At 37.6% G+C, this 23,067-nt stretch overlaps 1 protein-coding gene across 1 annotated transcript in view; it reads left to right on the top strand.

The window, feature by feature from the left end:
• The window catches only part of LOC150087903 (hemicentin-1-like), a 1,496,027-nt gene that overhangs the window by 1,358,212 nt on the left and 114,748 nt on the right, over positions 1 to 23,067 (top strand). Inside the window, exons 72-73 of the mRNA XM_090369959.1 lie at positions 6,599 to 6,718; positions 19,799 to 19,918. Coding sequence (XP_090226085.1) covers positions 6,599 to 6,718; positions 19,799 to 19,918 — 240 coding nt within the window. The remainder of the gene's footprint in view (positions 1 to 6,598; positions 6,719 to 19,798; positions 19,919 to 23,067) is intronic.

The raw sequence follows: 23,067 nt of genomic DNA, 5'->3' as shown, positions 1-23,067 counted from the left end.
AATACGATGGATATTTTCCAAGCAAAAACTTCTTTAATGTTCTGATCAAAGAGATTCCAGTCAGCTTGAGCAGTTTTATATCTTGGAAAATCATGACTGTCAGAAGATAAAGAAGAGACAATATTGAATGAGATAACACTGTGATTGCTGTAAGACCAAATAGATTGCACTAACAGAAAAGCCCAATGAACCAGGAACTGCAAATGGTTTTATGGTAGTGACCTCCAGAAATGTTGCACCTCTGCTCATGCTATCACACCTCACAAAATTTCTGTTCAAACAGAAAAATGTGAACTCCTGAAAACATGAGTCAGCCTACAATTTCACCTGTTATCTTATGAATGCAGCAAATGACAACAGTGTGTTTTCGACCAATACAACCACAGTAAATGGGAATATATAGCTCTCACACGTTTGACATTTTTAAAGCTTCATAAACTTGTATGTATTGCTGTGCAGGTTGCTACGTTCAGCTTAGTGCCAGGCTTTGCATTCACCTGGTGTTACTCGCAGACAAAATTGCACATGAGCCAACACGAAAATTGCATTATACTCACATTGTTTCCTAATATATCAGTCACACTGGAGCAAATTCACATTGCTAAAATGCATGTTATAGCAGAACTGACCGTACATGTTTCAAAATTCTTTCCTTCTCTTTTTTGCCTTTAATAATAAATAAAATATTATTAATGTTTTTGTGTTTGTGTTTGGCCTAAATATTAAAATATTAAGGCCAAACACATTGCCAATGCAAGATTTCAGTCTCACCTTTTTCATGTGTTTTTATAATATCCACTGCCATTTCAAAACTTACTGCTTTTTTTCCAATACATCTTTGCAAATTTTACTTTTTTCAGCCATTTTTATGGGCTACTGACACTCACAACAGCAAGTGCCAATCTACATTTCTTTGCATCTTGTTATGAATTTGGGTAAGTTGATTTCTTAGTTGGTATGAAAAGCCTAGTAGCGTCCAAGATTAATTCCTTGAATGCTTTCCATTTGGAATTTGCTGTTAGTAACATCATCAGTTGGTACCACTGTATGGAATTTAAAAACTGTCTGAGACCACTGTAGTCACCTTTACGAAAGCAAAAACCCTTCCCTTTACCCCTGATGGTAGTTACACCTTTAAGTAAATCCCACATCAGTACACTGTGATCACTGCCACCTGGTGGTTCCTTTATCTGCAAATTCTTAATGCACAAATAATCTTTGCTGATAAGCAGATCAAGAGTGTTACTCCCTCTGTTTGCCTCTTGGACATGCTGATGTAGAAAACAATCATCCAGTAAATCTACAAAAGTCTGGATAGTGTGTGAGTGACCAACCCACAAGTTCCAGTCAATATCTGGGAAGTCAAAATCCCCTATTATAAGACATTCTGATTTACTGGCCCACTCTATTTCTCTGTACAGTTGTTCGTTGTAATCATCAGAATCATTAGGCCTATAACACACTCCTCTCATTTAACCATTATCATTATATTGAAATTATAATTATCATTATATCAAAAGGACTTTACATTAATAGTTCATAAAATCAATGAAAGAACAAAGAAAAGTTTTAGCATTTAATGTAATTCTACATTAAATGCTAAAACGCAGTATGCATAACACAGTATAGTATAACCTAATTCAGAATATGTGGTACAGTAAACTACAACAAGAAAAATGAAGATTGTACATGTTGCATATATTTTACAACCAAGTAAGATTAATTTGCAAGTTATTATGTGTATACAGTAATATATATGTACAATATGGGGGTGGGGGTAAGAAAAGTTTGTGTCCTGAGCATGAAAGGGCAGTGGTGCAGTGTGAAAAATTTCTTTGCTTAATATATAACACTTCATATGGTAATCTACCAAGTTTCATGCAGTTTCAATGTCTTTTTTGATTACATGTCATGAAATCAACACAGTTGTGTAAATGAGGATGTTCAAAATTCAGTCCCCATATTTCAGTTCCCAAAATTCAAAATTCAATCCAATATTTCGGAAAAAAAGGGACCTATGCCAAAGGTGATTTGTGGTGGTGGATTTCCCTTCCTATTCCATTGTTAAGAAGTGAGCAGCAGAATTTAAATGAAGGGAGAGCCTAAAAGATTGCACACACTGTGAAAGACCTGCAATGTGCATCACTCCAGAAGTTGTTGACAGTGTGCATGATCTGGTGATGAATGACAGTTTTGTACTTTTAATAATAATAAAATTCTTTATTCACAAAATTTTACAAGGATACGATTCCCGTTATAGACATCCAGAGGAATCGGAATCTAACAATCTAATTGGAGACGTTATATTTACTTACATACAAATTTTCAGCATCTTGGGCATCTCCTCTGAATGTATGCACCACATAATAACAGAGGTTCTCTCTATGAAAAGGATGTCAGCACAATGGTCCAAAAGTTGTTGACAGCAGTCAAAAATGCATGAATTGTCATGTCACATGAACATTTGAATCATTTTCAGGCAGGTCCAGCAAATTTCCTTGCAAGACTTGTAACCATGAATGATATATGAATCTGTCACCTTCATTCTGAGACAAAAGAGCAGTCCAAACTTAGAGGAAACACAGCTCTTCTCTCCCTCCAAAAAAAGCTACATCGATTCATTTTTCTGGAAAGGGAATGACATCAGTTTTTTGGGGTGCTGATGGAGTGTTGCTAGTGGATTACCTTCAGAAAGGGCAGACAGTCACAGAGGCATATTACACAGGCCTTTTGAACATTTGCATGAAAACAACAAAGACAAACACCAAGGAAACCTTAGCAAAGGAATCTTGTTCCACTAGGACAGTTCTCCTGCTTATAAGTCTGTCATCATCTTGGGTGTGATGCATTGCATGAGTGTGGCTTGGAAACCCTGGACCACCAGATCTAGCACCATTGGACTTTTGCCCATTTCCTAATTTGAAAAAAATACCTGGCTGACATCCATTTTCCCACTGACAGTGATAGAATTGCTGCAGTGGATGCATTCCGGGAGACCCAAGAGAAAACTTTAAAGAAAGTTGCAATGTGTTGACTCCACCTGCCTTTACAGCTGGAGTCAACACACATTGCAGTATTAATGGCAAAAGTGCATTAACTCCAATGGGGATGCTGTTGAAAAGTAACGTTACCACACTCCTCAAATAAAACCTTCACTCGGGAAATGAACCTTTAAAATACCCCTCATATTTATGTAGATGGGTTTTTTTTTTTTTTTTTTTAGGAGCATTAGCAACTAAGGCCATATTGCTCTGGAGATATGCAGTGGTCATTCCCTAACCTTTCCGCATCCTCCATATTTGGTCATCACGGGCTCGAACCCCGGTCTAATCAAGAAGCGTGTGCTATGCACTGCTGCTCCTGCCCACCTGGCATTTATGTAGATATGTACATATTTACATGTATATCAAGGTCTAACCATAGACAGGGGAATTGGATTCAGCTTTATAATAATCTGCCAAAATGCACTGTTTCAATGGCAGAGCATGTTTTAAAAAAGAATTATGAAGGCATATTAGTGGTTAATTCACTTTCACAGTTGAGCTGCACTTGATGCAAATGTGCATCCTTCAGACCATAGACAGGGGAATTGGATCCAGCTTTATAATAATCTGCCAAAATGCACTGTTTCAATGGCAGAGCAAGTTTTAAAAGAATTATGAAGGCATATTAGTGGTTAATTCACTTTAACAGTTGAGCTGCAAATGTGCATCCTTCATTGAAATACCTTGCTCAACCATAGTAGGTTCCTCTTCTGCATCATTACAAATTTCAGGTTCTGTTCTGTCTTCAATGAGTTCCTTTTCATTCATGCATATCTTGACACATGCAATGTCTGCATCCACTTTGGCATAGTCTTCAAAATGCATTTCCCTCTAAGTTTAGGTGAAGATGCACATCCTCACAAAGTTCAGACTGTTCTTCACATTTAATAGAAGAGGAATCATACAAAGATTCTTTCATTGCATCATTCAAGGTGACAAATCCAGCATGTTTTAAGCAATTGGCAATCATTTTTTTTTGTCAAATTCAACCCGTGCTGACATACATAAATACACCACCTTCAGTATGTCAATTTCATATTGTGTTTTGTTTTCAAGACATGGTACAAATTTGTTTAATAGCATTTTTCAATAGTTTTTCTTAAAGAATTGGATTACACCTTGATCATGTGACAGAAGAACTGGTGTTATATTAGGTTGCAACTACTGAACAGTGATTTCATGTAGGTCATTTACTTGGCAGTTAGGGGTTAAGTTATTGACAAACAGCAAAATTTTCATATTTCTTCCTGCTCAAAAAAAGTCCAGTTTTGTCAGTATTTGATACAAAATATTTCTTAAATGATTTTTTTTCCGTTCCTTCATAGCTTTGTTGTTGACGGCTGCACTTTTGCCACACACGTTTTGAAAGAGAGCCCATGACAAGTCTTAAATTTTTGGAACTGTCCATTGTCCATTGGAAGACTTGAAATCATCAGTGTTCATCTGATATGCAAATGATTGAGCCTTAATTTTTAAAAGATTTTTGTCTATGACTGTGGTTCCCAAACTGTGTGCCGCAGTGCCCTGGGTGCCACAGATAACTCACAGGGGCACTGCAGGATATTTAAAATTTTCGAGGGAAAATAAGTTGGTAAGTGATTGTGGTTATTTAAGAATGAAATAAAAATATTATTTTTTATTTCAATTTATGTGTATTATTTTTTCAAACAGCTACTAAGTTGTTTGGACCTAACTTAGGTATTTCTTTTGGCCTAGGGATGCTGTGAAAAATTTACTGAGATGCTGATGGCACCGTGAACCAAGAAAGTTTGGGAACCTTTAGTCTGTGGGAACATTTTTTGCATGCATCATTATTAATCATTCCAAGAGTACATTTTTAAGATCTCGATACTTTATGTTTCTTGCTAGGACTCTGCTCAGTGCAGCAGATTTCTCTGAGCTTTGATCTTTTTTTATCTTTCAGAATTGTGAACAATGTACTCATAGGAATGCCAAACTGTTTAGCAATAATGGTTTTAGAATGCACAACCATTATCTACAGGTTGTAAAATCTTAATTTTTATCAGGTTCATAGGAGCCATATCAATAAAAATATAGTCTATACATACACTACATGAAATGATCTTTTTAGCCAAACTTAAGTTCATTATGCCGATGAGGGTGAGAAATTGTCAGCGAGCATGTGAAATCAATGAGTAAGTGAAACAGCCAATGAGTGATTTCTCATGGTCAGCCCATAAGCTTGTCATTAGCTTCAATAATTAGCATTCTTTTTCATTTTGAGATGCAAATATTATAAAAACAATAAAAAATAAGATAAAGTGGTGGAAATTTTTGGTTCATTATAGAAAATTTGTTCATCTTTCAAGGTATATAAGACAGATAGGTCATTGTAACATGCTGGTATATTAAAAAGAGAATCTCTTTTTAATTTTAAAAAGAGATTCTTTCTAAAATTAAAAAGAGATTCTCTTTTTAACTGGCATAGGTGACATAATATCTTCAGGGCATATTTGTTAACCAAATGTTCATAACTAGAGGTCAACAGGTCACTTTTTTAATGGGCTACTGTTATATATTTTTTATAAACAAGATATAAAATTTTTATTCTATTTCAATATTTGAAAACACCATTATATGAACCTTTTATGAAGTTAGTTAACATTGACAAAAGTTATGAGAGATTGACTGATAAGTAAATAAAGTAAAAAACATTTTTACACATGAAAATTACTTTATTGGAAAGTTACTGTAAGCAGTTACAGATTCTTGACCCTAATAGTTCCATTTGAAAACCTAATATGGTGATATTTTTGAATTCAATGGTGAAAATATTATTATTATTATTATTAGGCGCCTCCGTAGCCAGGTGGGCAGGAGCAGTAGTGCGTAGCACACGCTTCTTGATTAGACCGGGATTTGAGCCCATACCCACCAAATACGGAGGATGCGGCAGGTTATGGAATGACCACCCCGGATAAATGGTGAGGGTTGGCATCAGGAAGGGCATCCAGCCGTAAAAATTGCATGCCAAAACATTAAAAAAAAATGTTGACCCCATATAATAATGGGAAAAAGGTGAGGGGAAAAAAAAAAAAAAAAATTATTATTATTATTATTAGCCACATGGTGCAAGGAAGCCTGAGGCTTATGCTGCACCAGACAAAAAAAATAAATTCCCGAGTACCCTGAGAGAGAGTGAGAGTGAGAGATAGAAAGGAATCACCAGAAAGAGAAGAATGATGATATCCAGCTCAGGACCCTGGGTGTGCCAAGCCCATACTCACCAGATATGAGCCCCTGGGGAGAAGTCTTTAATTGCTAGCTATAATATTTGTGAATGCTGTTGTAACATTCCAGTAAATTAATTTTCATATGCAGAAGTTTGTATTTTATTTACTTATCAGAATATTTACTACATAATTTCCTTTTTAAATGACTGATAACATTTTCCTTAATATTAATTTGAAGTGTATTCTCTATCTTCATTAGCAAAAATTTATTTTCTATTTTCAGTCTTTACATATTAATATATATATTAAAATATCTCATACAAATCATATATTGAAATTTACTGCAAACTTTTTTCACAGATATTAATGAATGTGATAAGAATTCGGAAGTGTGCTCACAGAAGTGCATTAATTTTGTTGGTAGTTATCGTTGTGACTGTTCTCAGGGATATCGATTAGTTGGAAAATCTTCATGTTTAGGTAAAAATAATTCTTTGATGAATATTATTTTAGCAGTTTTATTTACCAGCTAAATTTTCATATTTTAAATTTCAGGTTTTAATTTTTTAAAAATATATTTCAAGTCTTAATTTTTTTTTATTTCAAGTTTTCTCACTTTTTTATTAGTATCAACTATTTTCTTTCTCTCCCTCAAGTGAAAATAAGAGATCATAAAACTATCTGACTACTAATGCCTCAGAAAATTTCAGGTTTTCTGAGAGGGGGGGACTACAGCACAGTATTGTTTGTCTTCTGTGAGAAAATTAGATAATTATTCTTGAACATTTTTTGATAATGCTTTATTATATACTAATTGAGATGCTCCGCTCTGACTGCCATTAGCATTAGCCTTAGTAGCGGCATACAATGCAAGAAAGCAAGCTTATGCAGCATCAGCCAAAAAAAAAAAAAGAAAAAAAAAGAAAAACCTCCCATTTCACCCCTCCATTCGTTCCAAATGCCTGTCCAGTTTAGCTTAAATTTATTTAGGATATCAACTTCCACAACAAAAGATAGAACTCTGTTCCACCAATCAACTACCTGCTGGCTAAAGGCAAATTTCTGCATATCTATTCTACAACTATCTTTCCTCAATTTGAATCTGTGCCACTTCAGGTTCTTAATCTAAGTAAGAGGAAGAATCCCATCAGCATTCAGCTTGCTAAACTCATTCAAGACTTATACAACTCAATCAGATCATCTCACAGGTGCCTACTCTCCAGGCGCTGCAATTTGCAGAACTTAAGCCTTTCTTGGTGAGAGCTCCCCTTTGTTCATCTCACCAATCTTGTTGCCCTTCTTTGTACTCGTTCTAGCAACTCTACATCCTTCCTAAAATGAGGCCTTCAGACTTGTACACAGTACTCTAGGTGTGGACTGACCATTCCCTTGTATAACGGAATAATCACCTCCCTGTCCCTGCTAGCAAAATTCCTATATATCATTGACAAGACTCCATGACCTGCACTGGCAGCCCCTCTGCACCACTCAGCGAACTTCATATTTGATTGCACAATTACATTTCTCTTCAGTTATTGTTATCCATATGCAGTACTTTGCATTTGTCAATGTAAAACTTCAGTTGCTACTTTTCAGCCCATTTGCCCAACTTATCTCGATACAGTTGGAGTAGCATACTGTCTTTACTGTCTGTCGTTAACAACCCTGCCAACCTTTTTCAGCCCATTTGCCCAACTTATCTCGATACAGTTGGAGTAGCATACTGTCTTTACTGTCTGTCGTTAACAACCCTGCCAACCTTTGTATCATCTGCAAACTTGGACATTACACAATGATATACCTTCATCAATATCGTTGATAAATATACAAAACAACAATGGGCACAACACTGAACCCTGGGGAACTCCGCTAATAACATTTGTCCACAAAGAGCAGTGTCCATTGATTACCACTCTCTGTCGTCTCTCGCTTAATCATTGCTTTATCCATTGTAGCAACTTACCCTTGATGCCATACCTCTCCAATATGTACAGCAGTCTTCCATGTGCAACAGTATCAAAAGGTTTTTCTGAAATCCAAGTTATATGGTATCAAAATTATTTTTGGCATTAAGTTCCTTTGTGACCACATCATAGTATCCAATCAAATTGGTCAGACAAGACCTCCCTTTAACAAACACCTGATGTCTTAACTATTACTGCAGTCTTGTCTGGATGATCCTGCAATACTTCTTTAACCAGTGATTCCATTATTTTCCTCAGAACACAAGTTAAACTAACAGGTCTGTAGTAAATCCTGTCATCTTTTGAACCCCCTTAGTGAATTGGTGATATATTGCACACCTCCAGTCTATCGGGACCTCCCTGAGTCCAAGAAAGCTCTCATAATTATGGCTAAGGGTTTGCTTACTTCCTTTGCTGCCTCTTTTAATATAACTAGATAGATCCCGTCCACCCTAGGTGCCTTTTTTATGTTTAACATCAACAATTTCTCCCCCACTTTGCACTCAGTTTTTACAAAATCACTTAGCTCCCTCTTACAGATTGATAAACTTCTGGCACTCCCCTCATTGAATAACATAACTCCTCATGTGTGAATGTAGATGCAAAATACTCATTCAGTTTATCAGCTGCCTGAGCATGATCATCAATAGTTAACCCATCTATGTTAATTGGTCCACTCTGATTCATCCCTTTCCTTTTAGAGTTTACATAAGTAAAGAACTCTTTGCTGTATTTCTTTGCATCTTTTGTGAACAATTTTTGTAATCTGCCTTCCCCTGCCTAACTTCCTTTGTGACTTGATGACAAGCTTATATCTGCCATAGGCTTCTGTGTCATCTGATAATTTATATGCATCCCATACATTTTCCGACTCTGCCACAAGCCGCATTAATTCATCTGATATCCATTTAGGCCTAAACCTCGAACAGTATTTCTTAGTTAGAATGAAATGCCTAGTAGCCTCCAAGATTAAGTCCCTGAAGGCTTCCCATTTAGAATTCAACATTGGTAGCATCACCAGTTGATCCCACTGTATAGAATTTAAAAACTGTCTGAGACCCCTGTAGTCACCTTTATGAAAGCAAAAACCTTTCACTTTAGCCTTGATGGTAGTTGCATCTTTAAGTAATTCCGATTTCAGTACATTGTGATCACTGTCACCGAGTAGTTCCTTTATCTGCAAATTCTTAATGCATGAATAATCATTGCTGATAATCAGATCAAGAGTATTACTCCCTCTGGTTGTCCCTCAAACATGTTGTTATAGAAACCAGTCATCCAATAAATCCCCAAAAGTCTTGCTAGTGTGTGTGTGACCAATCCACAAGTTCCAGTCAATCTCTGGGAAATTAAAATCCCCCATCTTAAAACACTGATTTACTGGCCCACTCTGTTTCTCTGCACAATTGCTCATTATACTCATCAGATTCATTAAGCCTATAACACACACCTACTCTCATTATTCCTTTCCCAGTGCTTATGTCAACCTAACTCAACATTGTATTGTCCCCCAACATCAATTGGGTGCACTGCCTTAGATTTTATGTGTTTCTTAACTAACGGCATAACTCCTCTTCCGTAGCCAGGTGGACAGGAGCAGCAGTTCGTAGCAAATGATTATTGATTAGACTGGGGTTCGAGCCTGTGAGCCACCAAATACGGAGATGGCAGAAAGGTGAGGGAATGACCACCGCATATCCCCAGAGCAATATGGCCTTAGTTGCTAATGCTCCTAAAAAAAAAAAATAATAAAAAATAAAATAACTCCTCCTCCCTTCCTGTCCTGTCTATCCTTTCTGTACACATTGTACTCCCCAAATTCCAATTCTGCACTGCTTATGGCTGAGTGACACCATGTCTCTGATATCCCAATAATATCTGCCTTTGATGTATTGATTAGCACTTCACGCTCATCAAATTATTAATTATATGCCTAGCATTGGTATACATGCAAGTATACGTGCACCTGTTTCTACACTTTGTTACCCTAACACAGCCCATGTATTTATTTGTTTCACTATGACTTCCAGCAGTCCTGGAAATCTCCATTCCCTTGCTTTCCATGCTGCTGCTCATTCTAATAGAAGCACTGCAAGAATCACTTTTCCCTATGCCTGTGGCCACTGTTAACCTTGACTTCCATCCTTTGCTGTGGAAGTTGATAGCCTAAATAAATTTAAATCTGAGCTGGACAAGTGTTTGGAACGAACAGGGGGGGGTGAAATGGGAGCGTTTTTTTTTTTTTTTTTTGGCTGATGCTGCATAAGCTTGCTTTCTTGCATCATATGACTCAATAATGCTAATGCTAACTACATAGAAACCTTCCGTCTGATCAACGATCGCCAGTATGGATTCCATCAGTGTCGATCCACTGGTGATATTCTGGCTTACGTTACCCATTTATAGACAAATTCAATGGAAAAGTTCGGTGAAACACAAGCAGTTGCTCTTGACATCTCAAAGGATTTTGATTGTGTTTGGCATAAAGGTATTCTAAACAAGTTTCCATCTTATGGTTTTCCAACTGTTTTTTGTAATTGGTTAACCAGTTTTCTCTCTGATCGCTCACTGAGGGTGATTGTAGATGGTGCTCTGTCTTCTAACTTTTCCACTAATGCTAGTGTCCTCCAAGGTTCAGTTCTTTCTCCCACTCTTTTCCTTTTATACAAATTTGTATATTAATGACCTTCTCCCATTGACTGGAAATCCTATCCATAGTTTTGGTGATGATAGCACATTGCATTCCACTTTTCATTTTGAGAAACCTTACCCTGCTCAATCAGCTTCAACTTCTCGAATATCCGCTACCAATTCCTTAAATGCTGATCTCTAGGTAATTCTCCAGTAGGGCAAAGACAACTTAGTTGATTTCAATCCTTCTAAAACTCAATCTTATCTTATATCTCGCAAAAAGGATTCTTCTGCTCATGTGCTTATCTTTGGTGACACTCTGATTTCTAGGCAAAATTATACATATCTTTTGGGGATTACCCTGACTTCTAATCTGTCTTGGCACAAGCACATTACAAATATTGCTTTCTCTGCATCTAAAAAAACTTGGTTTTATCTTTCGGTCTCAGTGTTACTTTTCTTCCAAACAGCTGTTCACTCTGTACAAAATGCAAATCCTTCCTACCATGGAATATTGTTCCCACATCTGGGGTGGTGCCCCCAAACCACTGTCGGGCTTCTAGATTCCATTCAGAAGAGGGCATTTAGGTAAGTTAATGACTCCTCTCTGACAGAGTCTCTCCACTCACTGTCTCATAGACATACTGTTTTTGCTGCATGCCTTTTCTACAGATATTTCCATGGGCACTGTTCTGAATTTTGGTCCTATAATTTCTGCTCTCTCTTTCAAAACAGTCCGAACACGTGCCACCACCAGCCAACATCCATTTACTGTCCAACTTCAAACACACAGAACCAACTTTTCATCTTCCTTGTTTATTCATTCAACTGCTATTTTCTGGAACAACCTTCCTTCATATGTATTTCCTGAAAATTACAGTCTACAGAAGTTCAAGTCTAATGTTAACAAATATCTTCTTTCATCTTCTCAACCTCCAACCCAAGCATGGTACTAAGCACTATAGGTTCTAAACCTCTCGTGTTTGGGGCTTTAATAAAAAAAAAAAAAAAAAAAAGTAGCTCATAAACTGAATGAGTATTCTACATTCATACATGAGGAATTAATCAAGGAGGGGAATGCCAGAAGTTTATCAAACTCTAACAGGGTGATAAGTGATTTTTTTAATAACTGAGAGCAAAGTGGAGGATAAATTATTGAAGTAAAACTTAAAAAAAGCACCTGGCGTGGACAGAATCTATCCAGTAATATTGAAGGAGGCAGCGAGGGAAGTTAGCAAACCCTTAGCCATAATTATGAGAACATCCTTAGATTGAGGAGATCTCCCCATGGACTGAAGACATGCAAATGTATTCCCAATTCACAAAGGAGTTTCAAAGGGAGACAAATAATTATAGGCCTGTTAGTTTAACTTCTGTTCTGGGGAAAATAATGGAGTCACATGTTAAAGAGATGATACAGGATCACCTAGACAAGATTGCAGCAATAGTTCAGACACAGCATGGGTTTGTTAAGGGGAAGTCTTGTCTGACCAATTTGATTGGATACTACAGTGTGGTCACAAAGGAAGTGGATTCAAAAATTAATTCTGATATTTTGATATCATATACTTGGATTTCGAAACTGTTTGGAAAAAGCTTTTGAAAGTGTTGCACTTGGAGGACTGCTGTACAAATTCGAGCAGTATGGTATTAAGGGCAAGTTGCTGCAATGGATAAAGGGATGGTTGAGTGGGAGACAGCAGAGAGTGGTAATAAATGCACACTGCTCTACATGGACTAATGTTATTAGTGGAGTCCCCGGAGGGTTCAGTGCTGGGCCCATTGTTATTTTTTGTATTTATCAATGATATCGATGAAGGTGTATTTCAGGAAAGCTTTTGAAACTGTTGCACATGGAAGACTGCTGTACAAATTGGAGCAGTAAGGCATTAAGGGCAGGTTGCTGCAATGGATAAAGGGATGGTTGAGTGAGAGATGGCAGAGAGTGGTAATAAATGGACACTGCTCTATGTGGACTAATGTTATTAGTGGAGTTCCCCAGGGTTCAGTGCTGGTCCATTGTTATTTTGTGTATTTATCAATGATATTGATAGAGGTGTATCAGGTTTAATGTCCAAGTTTGCAGATGATACAAAAGTTGGCACGGTTGTTTGTTAATGACATGAAAGACAGTATAAATAAAGTATAAAGTGCAGCCATTATCAACCCACTGCAGGATAGAAGCCTCCTCAACAATTCATGCTGAGGGAAATGGACCATAATCTGCCACGCTGGTCCAGTGCGGGTTGGCAGATCGACCGTATTCAGCAGTCAGGGGCTTGAACCCCAGTCTACTCAAAGAGCGTGTGCTACTGCACTCCCGCTCCTGCCCACTCGGCTACGGAGGCCTTCTGAAAGACAGTATGCTACTGCAACAGGATCTAGAAAAGTTAGGCAGATGGGTTGAGAAGTGGCAACTGAAGTTTAACATTGACAAATGCAAAGTACTGCAAATGGGTAGCAGTATCCCAAGAGAAACATAACAACTGTGTAGTACTACACTCAGGGAGATGGACAATGAAAAAGACATGGGGGGTAATTGCACAGTCAGATATGAAGTTCTCTGAACAGTGTAGATGGGCTTCCAGAGCAGGTCATGGAGTTTTGTCAATGATATATAGGAATTTTGCTTGCAGAGACAAGGAGGTGATTATCCCTTTGTATAAGGCAGTGATCAGGCCTTGAGTATTGTGTACAGGTCTGGAGGCCTCATTTTAGGATGGATGTAGAGTTGCTTTAATGAGTACAGAGAAGAGCAACAAGATTGTTGAGAGAAACAAAGGGGTGCACTTACGAAGAAAAGCTTAAAATTCTGCAAGTTGCAGCATCTGGAGACTAGGCACCTGTGAAGTGATCTGATTGAGGTGTATAAGGTCTTGAATGGTTTGAGCAGTCTCAATGCTGATGGGATACTTCTGCTTGCTCAGACTGAAAACCAATTAATTACATGAGATCATAAAATTATCTATTAATACCCACTTGTGTTATTCACAATTTCAGAGTACCCATTTACCACAATTAAACACTAGAATTCCCTTACTATGCAGTACAAGTTATGAGATACAATATTTATGCAAAATCACTGATACAAAGGTTCTATTTTTTTATTAAGTCATAACTTACAAAACTCTAGCTAAATTTAAAAATAAACTAATGATCATATTGTAGTTTTAAATGTTTTTCACCAACCTTATGTAGAAATAAAACACAAAGAAAACGAAAACTGGAATCTTGATAACTATGTATTTATAATAAGTTATATTTGTCTGTATTTACAAAAAATTATATTAACTTTACAACTAAAATATATGAAATATACATATAAAATATACATTAAAATATACTGGGTTAAGAACAATAAAATACATTAAAATATACTAAATTAAAATCGATAAAACCAAAGCTTTCGAAGGCTCCTGCCTTCTTCTTCAGCGGTATTTTCTTTGTTCTGCGGTGCGTCTTTAAATACCAGCAGGTTTAAAGACGCACCGCAGAACAAAGAAAATACCGCTGAAGAAGAAGGCAGGAGCCTTCGAAAGCTTTGGTTTTATCGATTTTAATTTAGTATATTTTAATGTATTTTATTGTTCTTAACCCAGTATATTTTAATGTATATTTTATATGTATATTTCATATATTTTAGTTGTAAAGTTAATATAATTTTTTGTAAATACAGACAAATATAACTTATTATAAATACATAGTTATCAAGATTCCAGTTTTCGTTTTCTTTGTGTTTTATTTCTAAATAAGGTTGGTGAAAAACATTTAAAACTACAATATGAACATACCCAACCTCAGAGGCCTGTTTGAAGAACTAATGATCATGATTAGGACTATAAAACTATTTTTATATATGATTTAATTTGGCTCACATCTGGTGAGTATGGGCTTGGCACACCCAGGGTCCTGAACTGGATATCATGATTCTTCTCTTTCTTGGTGATTTCCTTCTACTTCTGACTCTCTCTCTCTCTCTCTCTATCTCTCTCTCTCTCTCTCTCTCTCTCTCTCTCTCTCTCTCTCAGAAATTTTTTTTTTTTTTGGCTTGTGCAGCATAAGCCTCAGGCTTTTTTGCACCATATGGCAGTGCCTCCATAGCCAGGTGGGTAGGAGCAGCAGTGCGTCGCACACGCTTCTTGATTAGACTGGGGTTCGAGCCCATGCCCACCAAATACGGAGGATGCGGAAAGGTCAGGGAATGACCACCACATATCCCCGGAGCAATATGACATTAGTTGCTAATGCTCCTAAAAACCAAATAACAAACATAACAAACACCATGTGGCTATTATTAAAACGAAAATTATAGTTCCTCAGAGCGGACGGTTTAATATACTTAGAACATACATACAAAGAACGGTTAATATACAAAAAGCTTTCGGCTGAGTAGACAGCCTTCTTCAGTTAAACAGAAAATATTAAATGACAGTTAGAATGGAGATGTGCACTGCCAAACTGGTGTGTGAGGCACGTGGCTAATTGTTTGAGGTTGAAGTTTGTGGCTGTGACGTATGGTGGTGACGTGGCTAGCATTTGTCTATGGACAGAATTATTGCTTCTGTGATGGGGTTAACTTGACAACCACTGTTCCTGTTCAAAGAGGTATCCGAGCATTTTATGTTTAACGATTCCAACCAGGTGCGCCGTAGGTAATGGTGGGACCTGTCCACAACCACGACATCGCAGTGTGGGTCAATGTCGTGGTGGGTTGTCCAGACATGCTCGGCAATAGCTGAGTGCTCCACATCTGCCAAACGGATCGCCCTTTTATGTTCTGAGAGGCGTTTCTCGAGCCGAAGTCCAGTCTCTCCAAAGTAGCAGGGCAAGAGATGCTATAGACCAAACCGCTCTGCAGAAGGGTGGGGACAGGTGTTTTCACATTGGAAATGAAAGAATGTAGTTTCCTGCCTGGGAGTTGGATGCACTTTATCCCATGTGATTTTAGGATTCTATCGATCCGTTGCGACAGGTTGGGGTAGTATGGGATAAATGCCCTCGTGGATGACTCACCACTGTTGATGCTACTGTTGGTCGCTACATTGTCGCGTGCCTGTAGGTCACACCTGTCAAGGGTGTCAATGGGATAGCCACACCTCGCAAGGTCCGCTTTGACCCTGGTGATCTCTGTGCGTCTTTCATCTACAGAGCTAGAGTGTGTCCAGGCACAAGTTAGCAAGGTTTGGGCAGTGGTGAGGAGGTGACCCCGTGCGTGTGCTGACCGGAAGTTGGTAAATTGGCCAGCACACATAGGTTTATGATAAACTGTAGTCTTCAAGCATGTGTCTTCGCGCCGGACGAGGGTATCTAGGTATGGTATGATGTTGTTCGACTCCAGCTCAATCATGAATTTTATGAAGGGCCTTCATAAAATTCAGATATGAAGTTATAACTTCATAACTGAATTTATAGCATAACTATCTTATGAAACTTTATTGAATTGTTTCTGTTTCATTTTTTAGGCCTTCAGCACACGGAGACCAGATAGTAGACCCATATTTCAGAATAAGAATTATAACCATTTGAAATATTTTGCAAATATTTGTTTGATCATTTAAATTTTTTAAAATTCTTTTGAGTAGACCTACACACTCCGAATTTTTTTTTTAATTGTCTTAAATATGTGGCTATTGAATTTTGCCTCTTGGTTAAGTAAAATCACCAAATATGTCTAATCATTCCAATTGGTTGCTTTCTATCTTGTAATTTTAATGTAGTCTGCTTGTTAGCAATAGCATTAGTAGAGGCACATGATACAAGAAAGCAAGCTTATACAGAATCAGAAAAAAAAAAAAAAAACCCCTTCCCATTTCACTGATCCATTAATTCCAAATGTTTGTCTAGTTCTGCCTTGAATTTATTTAAGCTATCAACTTTCACAATAACAGATGGACATTTGTTCCAACAATCAACTACCCACTGGCTAAAGGCACACTTCCGCACATCTATTCTACAACTGTTTTTCCTCAGTTTGAATCTATGCCCCCTCAGGTTTGTAATCTGAACAAGAGGAAGAATCCCATCAGCAGCATTGAGCCTGCTCAATCCATTCAAGGTCTTATCACCTCAATAAGATCACCTCACAGGTGCCTAGTTTCCAGAAGCTGCAATTTGCTGAACTTATACCTTTCTTCATAAGAGCACCCCTTTGTTCCTTTCACCAGTCTTGTTTCTCTTCTCTGTACTCATTCTAGCAGCTCTACATCCTTCTTAAAATGGGGCTTCCAGACCTGTATGCAGTACTCAAGGTGTGGCCTGACCATTGCCTTATACAAGGGGATAATCACCTCCTTATCCCTGCTTGCAAAATTCCTGTATATCATTGATAAGACCCCTTGACCTATTCTGGCAGCCTGTCTGCACTGTTCACAAAACTTCATATCTGACTGCACAATTACCCCCAGGTCTCTTTCATTCTCCACTACCCAGAGTGTAACACCATGCTAATACCATATTAAGTTGGTACACTTCTCTGGATGCAGTACTTTGCATTTGTCAATGTTAAATTTCAGTTGCCACTTCTCAACCCATCTACTCAACTTTTCCAGATCCTGTTGCAGCAGCATACTGTCATTACTGTTATTAACAACCCTGCCAACCTTTTTATCATCTGCAAACTTTGACATTAAACTTGATATGCCTTCATCAATATCATTGATAAATATACAAAACAACAATGGTCCTAAAACCAAACCCTGAGAGACACCACTAATAACATTAATCCATGTAGAGCAGTACTCATTGATTACCACCTTTGTCTTCTCCCACTCAACCATCCTTTTATCCATTGTAGCAACTTGCCTTAATGCGATGCTGCTCCAATTTGTTCAGTAGTCTTCCATGTGCAACAGTATCAAAAGCTTTCCTGAAATTCAAGTACAGTAAACCCCCGCTATTCGCGGGGGTTACGTTCCTGAGAAATATGGCGAATACCGAAAACGTGAATGCTGAGTTATGGCTCCCATAGTAATAAAGGGGTTCCGCTCCACAGTATGAAATATATAAGAAAAACTAGTCTAAACTTTTGTCTATGTATGTATTATATGTACTTTCATAATATGATTATGTACATAGACAGTACATAGTGAAATGCAAGCATATGGCATTGAAATGAAAATAAGAAACAATTTAATATTAAATGTAATATTTATTAGAAATTTCAAACAAATCTTTCAAACCAACTCCTTTGCTAGCAAAAAAACTTATCCCGCCAGTGCTATCTCCAGTTTCGCTAAAGTGTTGATAAAGGAGTTTTGCCCTTTCACGAATGATGAGTGAACTTAACAGAATTTTATTTTGAGTTCGGTCTTCTATCCATAGATTTAAAGCTTTTTTCATTTTTTCAAATTGAACATCACGAATTACAGAGCAAATTTTTGAAGCAATTAGCGCGTTTTCACGGACACTACAGCGGATTTTTTCTTCTGATTTTTTGATTGATCGTACCATTGACTCATTGATTTTATAATGTTTTGCCACTGAGAAGACACTTTCACCATTAGAAATTTTATCTAATAACTCAATTTTATTCGCTAATGTCATCACCTTCTTTGATATTTTCACATTTCTCTTGTTATTCGTAGCCATATTTTTGTAGGGGTTAGAAAGAACTTGTCCACAATAAAGTCACTTTCTTCTGTTAACACAATCGAAAAAGTCTATTTTACACTGCAAAACGGTAGATTTATAATTTTTGTAAGCATATCAATTTATAAATTGATAAATTTATTCAATTTATAAGCATATAAATTAAAAGCAAACGACAAACCTTCCATTACAAGCGCATAACACATACCGAACAAGGATTAGCGAGAAACATCCACACTCGCGATCTTGTCATTACCTCGCCCCCCCACACACTGAGCGCTGTTTTGACAGGGAAAGATAATTTTAGCCACGCCCATGTTTTTTTATGGCGAAAAATATTCACGGAGCTTTAAAATTCACATTTTTTTTAGGTTTCATTTTATATTAAATCAGCGATTAATATAAAATGAACGCGATTTTGTCATTCCTTCGCCCCCCACCCACTGAGCGCTGTTTTGACAGGGAAAGTAATTTTAGCCATGCCCATGTTTTTTTATGGCGGAAAATATTCACGGAGCTTTAAAATTCACATTTTTTTAGGTTTCATTTTATATTAAATCGGCGATCGCGAATACGCGAAACTGCGAATACAGATACCGCGAAAAGCGGGGGTTTACTGTATATGATGTCAAAATTATTTTTTGCATCCAGTTCCTTTGTGAGCACATCATAGTACCCAATCAAATTGGTCAAACAAGACCGACTTCCCCTTAACAAACCCATGCTGTGTCTGAATTATTACTGCAGTCTTGTCTGCATGATCCTGAAATGTTTCTTTAACCAGTGATGTCATTATTTTCCCTGGAAAATAATTGTTTTGTGGTAATCATAGCATATTTGTTTACATTAAGAAATAAATTATTTTGCTTCAAGGTAAGTTATAAGGCTTTAAGTTATAAGCAGATATTTTCCAAGGTTTAGCACAATTTTTTATCCTGCTTATTTGTTGTATAAATAATGTTTCTATCCTGCTTACTTTTTTGGCATCATCTGCATATATTAGTATGCAGGTAATATCCAAAATTATGCTGTTTCTTTTGCATTAGTGGCAAAATAAAGAATATTCATGAATATTATGAAGAACAGTAGTCCTAAGACAAATCCCCTTTGTGAATGTTAAAAGTAGAGGCTCTGTAATTCTCAGTATTATCATAGCTGTGTTATTCAAAAGGGAGTTATTGCCCAATTTTTTTTGCACCAGTGAGGCCATAGATTTGAATGGCAAGATTTGATTTGAAACTGAGGTTCAAATAGTGTAGACTATATTTTACTAATTCCACTGTTTCCAATATCTAAAGTGAAGTAGAAAATAATTTAAAAGATTAAAATATCTTTTTACCTTAAAAACAGGTCTATAGCCTTACCATGTTTTTTGCAGATATTGATGAATGCCGTCAGCCTAATCCACCATGTAGTCATAAATGTGTGAATGTACCAGGAAGTTTTCAGTGTTCTTGTCCAAAAGGCTACAATTTGATAAATAATATATTATGCCAAGGTAAGAAATAATGTGCTACTTCATGAAAATAAAATATTTACAGAAAGGGAAAAAATATATATAAAAAAGATATTAGCATTACCATTAGCATTAGCATTAGTAGAGGCATATGATGCAAGAAAGCAAGCTTATTCAGCATCAGCCAAAAAAAAAAAAAAAAAACACACACCACTCCCATTTCACCCCTCCGTTCATTCGAAATACCTGTCCAGTTGAGCTTTAAATTTGTTTAGGCTATCAACTTCAACAACAAGTGATGGAAGTCGGTTCCACCAACCAACCACCCGCTGGCCAAAGGCAAATTTCCGCACATCTATCCGACATCCGTCCTTCCTCAATTTGAATTTATGCCCTCTGAGCTGATTATTCTGAGCAAGATGAAGAATCCCATTGGCATTGAGCATGCTCAAACCATTCATATCTATCAGATCACCTCGCCGGTGCCTAGTCTCCAGACTCTGTAATTTGCAAAACTTAAGCCTTTCTTCGTAAGAGCAACCCTTTGTTCCATTCACTAATCTTGTTGCCCTTCTCTGTACCTGTTCCAGCAGCTCTACATCCTTCTTGAAGTGAGGCTTCCAGACGTGTATACAGTACTCATGATGTGGCCTAACCATTGCCTTATACAAGGGAATAATCACCTCCTTATCCCTGCTAGAAAAATTCCTGTATATCATTGACAAGACACCATGAGCTACTCTTGCAGCTCGTCTGCACTGCTCAGAGAACTTCATATCTGCCTGCACAATTACCCCCAGGTCCTTTTCATTCTCCACCACTGTCAGTGTAGTACCGCAGAGTTGATACGTTGCTCTGGGGTTACTGTTTCCCGTATGTAGTACTTTACATTTGTCAATGTTAAACTTCATTTGCCACCTCTCAGCCCATCCGTTCAACCTTTCCAGATCTTGTTGCAGCAGCATAGCGTCAGTAGTGTCCTTAACAACCCTGCCAACCTTTGTATCATCTGCAAACTTGGACATTAAACTTGATATCCCATCATCAATATCATTCATAAACACCGAAAACAACAACGGACCCAACACTGAACCCTGAGGAACTCCACTAATAACATTAGTCCACGTTGAGCAGTGTCCATTGATTACCACTCTCTGTCTTCTGCCACTCAACCATCCCCTTATCCATAGCAGCAATTTGCCTCCAATGCCACACTGCTCCAATTTGTGCAGCAGTCTTCCATGTGCAACAGTATCAAAAGCCTTTCTAAGATCCAAATATATAATATCAAAGTTATTCCCTGCATCCAGTTCTTTTGTGACTACATCATAGTATCCAATCAAATTGGTCAGGCAAGACCTGCCCTTAACAAAACCATGCTGCGTCTGAGCTATAACTGAATTCTTGTCTAGATGATCCTGCAGTGCTTCTTTAACCAGTGCCTCCATTAATTTACCTGGAACAGAAGTTAAACTAACAGGTCTATAATTACTTGTGTCAGCCTTTATCCTCCTTTGTGAATTGGGGTTACATTTGCACAACTCCAGTCTATGGGTACCTCCCCTGAGTCCAAAGAAGCTCTCATAATTATGGCTAGGGGTTTGCTTACTTCCTTTGCTGCCTCCTTTAATATAACTGGATAGATCCCATCCACCCCAGGTGCCTTTTTTATGTTTATCCTCAACAATCTCTCCTCCAGTTTCCTCTTAGTTATTACAAAATCATCCAGCTCACTGCCACTGTTTACTTTACCTACATCATTCTCCTTCCTGAATAACTCCTCATGCGTGAATGTAGATGCAAAATACTCGTTTAGATTGTTAGCCACCTGAGCAGGATCCTCAACTGTTGAACCATCAATATCCAGTGGACCAATCTGATTCATCCCTTTCCTTCTTGAGTTTAAATATGTAAAGAACTCTTTTCTGTTTTTCTTTGCATCCTTTGCCAAGGATTTTTTGTAGTCTGCCTTTGCTTGCCTAATCTCCTTTGTGACTTGGTTACAGACCAACTTATATCTATCATAGGGCTTCCATGTCACCCATTAATTTGTATGTATTACAACCATCTGACAACCATTTAGGCCTAAACCTTGAACAATATTTCTTAGTTGGTATGTAAAGCCTGGTAGCCTCCAAGATTAGTTCCTTGAATGCTTCCCATTTTGAGTTTGCTGTTGGTAACATCATCAGTTGGTCCCACTGTATAGAATTTAAATACTGTCTCAGACCATCATAGTCACCTTTACTAAAACAAAAACCCTTCCCTTTACCTCTGATGGTAGTAACCTCCTTGAGTAAATCCCACTTCAACACACTGTGATCACTGCCACCTAGTGGTTCATTTATCTGCAGATTCTTAATGCATGAAGAATCACTACTGATAATCAGATCAAGAGTATTGCTCCCTCTTGTTGCCTCATGAACATGCTGATGTAGAAAACAATCATCCAATAAATCCACAAAAGCCTTGTTAGTGTGCGAGTGACCAACCCACAAATTCCAGTCAATATCTGGGAAATTAAAATCCCCCATTATAAGACTCTCTGATTTACTGACCCACTCTATTTCCCTGTACAATATCTTATTATACTCATCAGAGTTATTAGGCCTATAGCACACTCCTACTCTCAATTTTGATTTCCCTTTGCTTATGTCACACCAAACTGACTCGACACTGCCCTGTCCATCGATGTCGACTGGCTTCACTTCCTTGGACTTTATGTGTTTCTTAATTAATAGCATAACCCCTCCTCCCCTCCTGTCCTGTCTATCCGTTCTATACACATTGTATTCCCCAAATTCCAGTTCCACATTACTTATATCTGTGTGACACCACGTCTCTGATATCCCAACAATATCTGCCTTTGATGTTTTGAGCAATACCTCAAATTCATCAAATTTATTTACCAAACTCCTAGCATTGGTGTACACGCAGGCATACATACACCTGTTTCTATTCTTAGCTACCCTAACACAACCCATGTGTTTACTTGTACCGCAATGACTCCCAGCAGTTTCTGAAATATTCTGCATCTTGTTTTTCAGGCTTCTGCTCATTTCAATAGAAGCAGTGCAAGAATCACTTCCACCTCTGCCAGTGGCTACTGTTAATCTATTAGTCCTTGTATCCCCCCCCCAACTAGCAGTTTTCCGACCCACCTAACACTTCCTCGACAGCATCAGCAAAAA

The sequence above is a fragment of the Mastigoproctus giganteus genome, chromosome 3, assembly GCF_048544385.1.
Source record: "Mastigoproctus giganteus isolate SK-2022 chromosome 3, ASM4854438v1, whole genome shotgun sequence".
NCBI classification, from domain to species: Eukaryota; Metazoa; Arthropoda; class Arachnida; order Uropygi; family Thelyphonidae; genus Mastigoproctus; species Mastigoproctus giganteus.
Note: the sequence above shows the minus strand (reverse complement) of the source record. Positions and strands in the feature narration are given on the sequence as shown.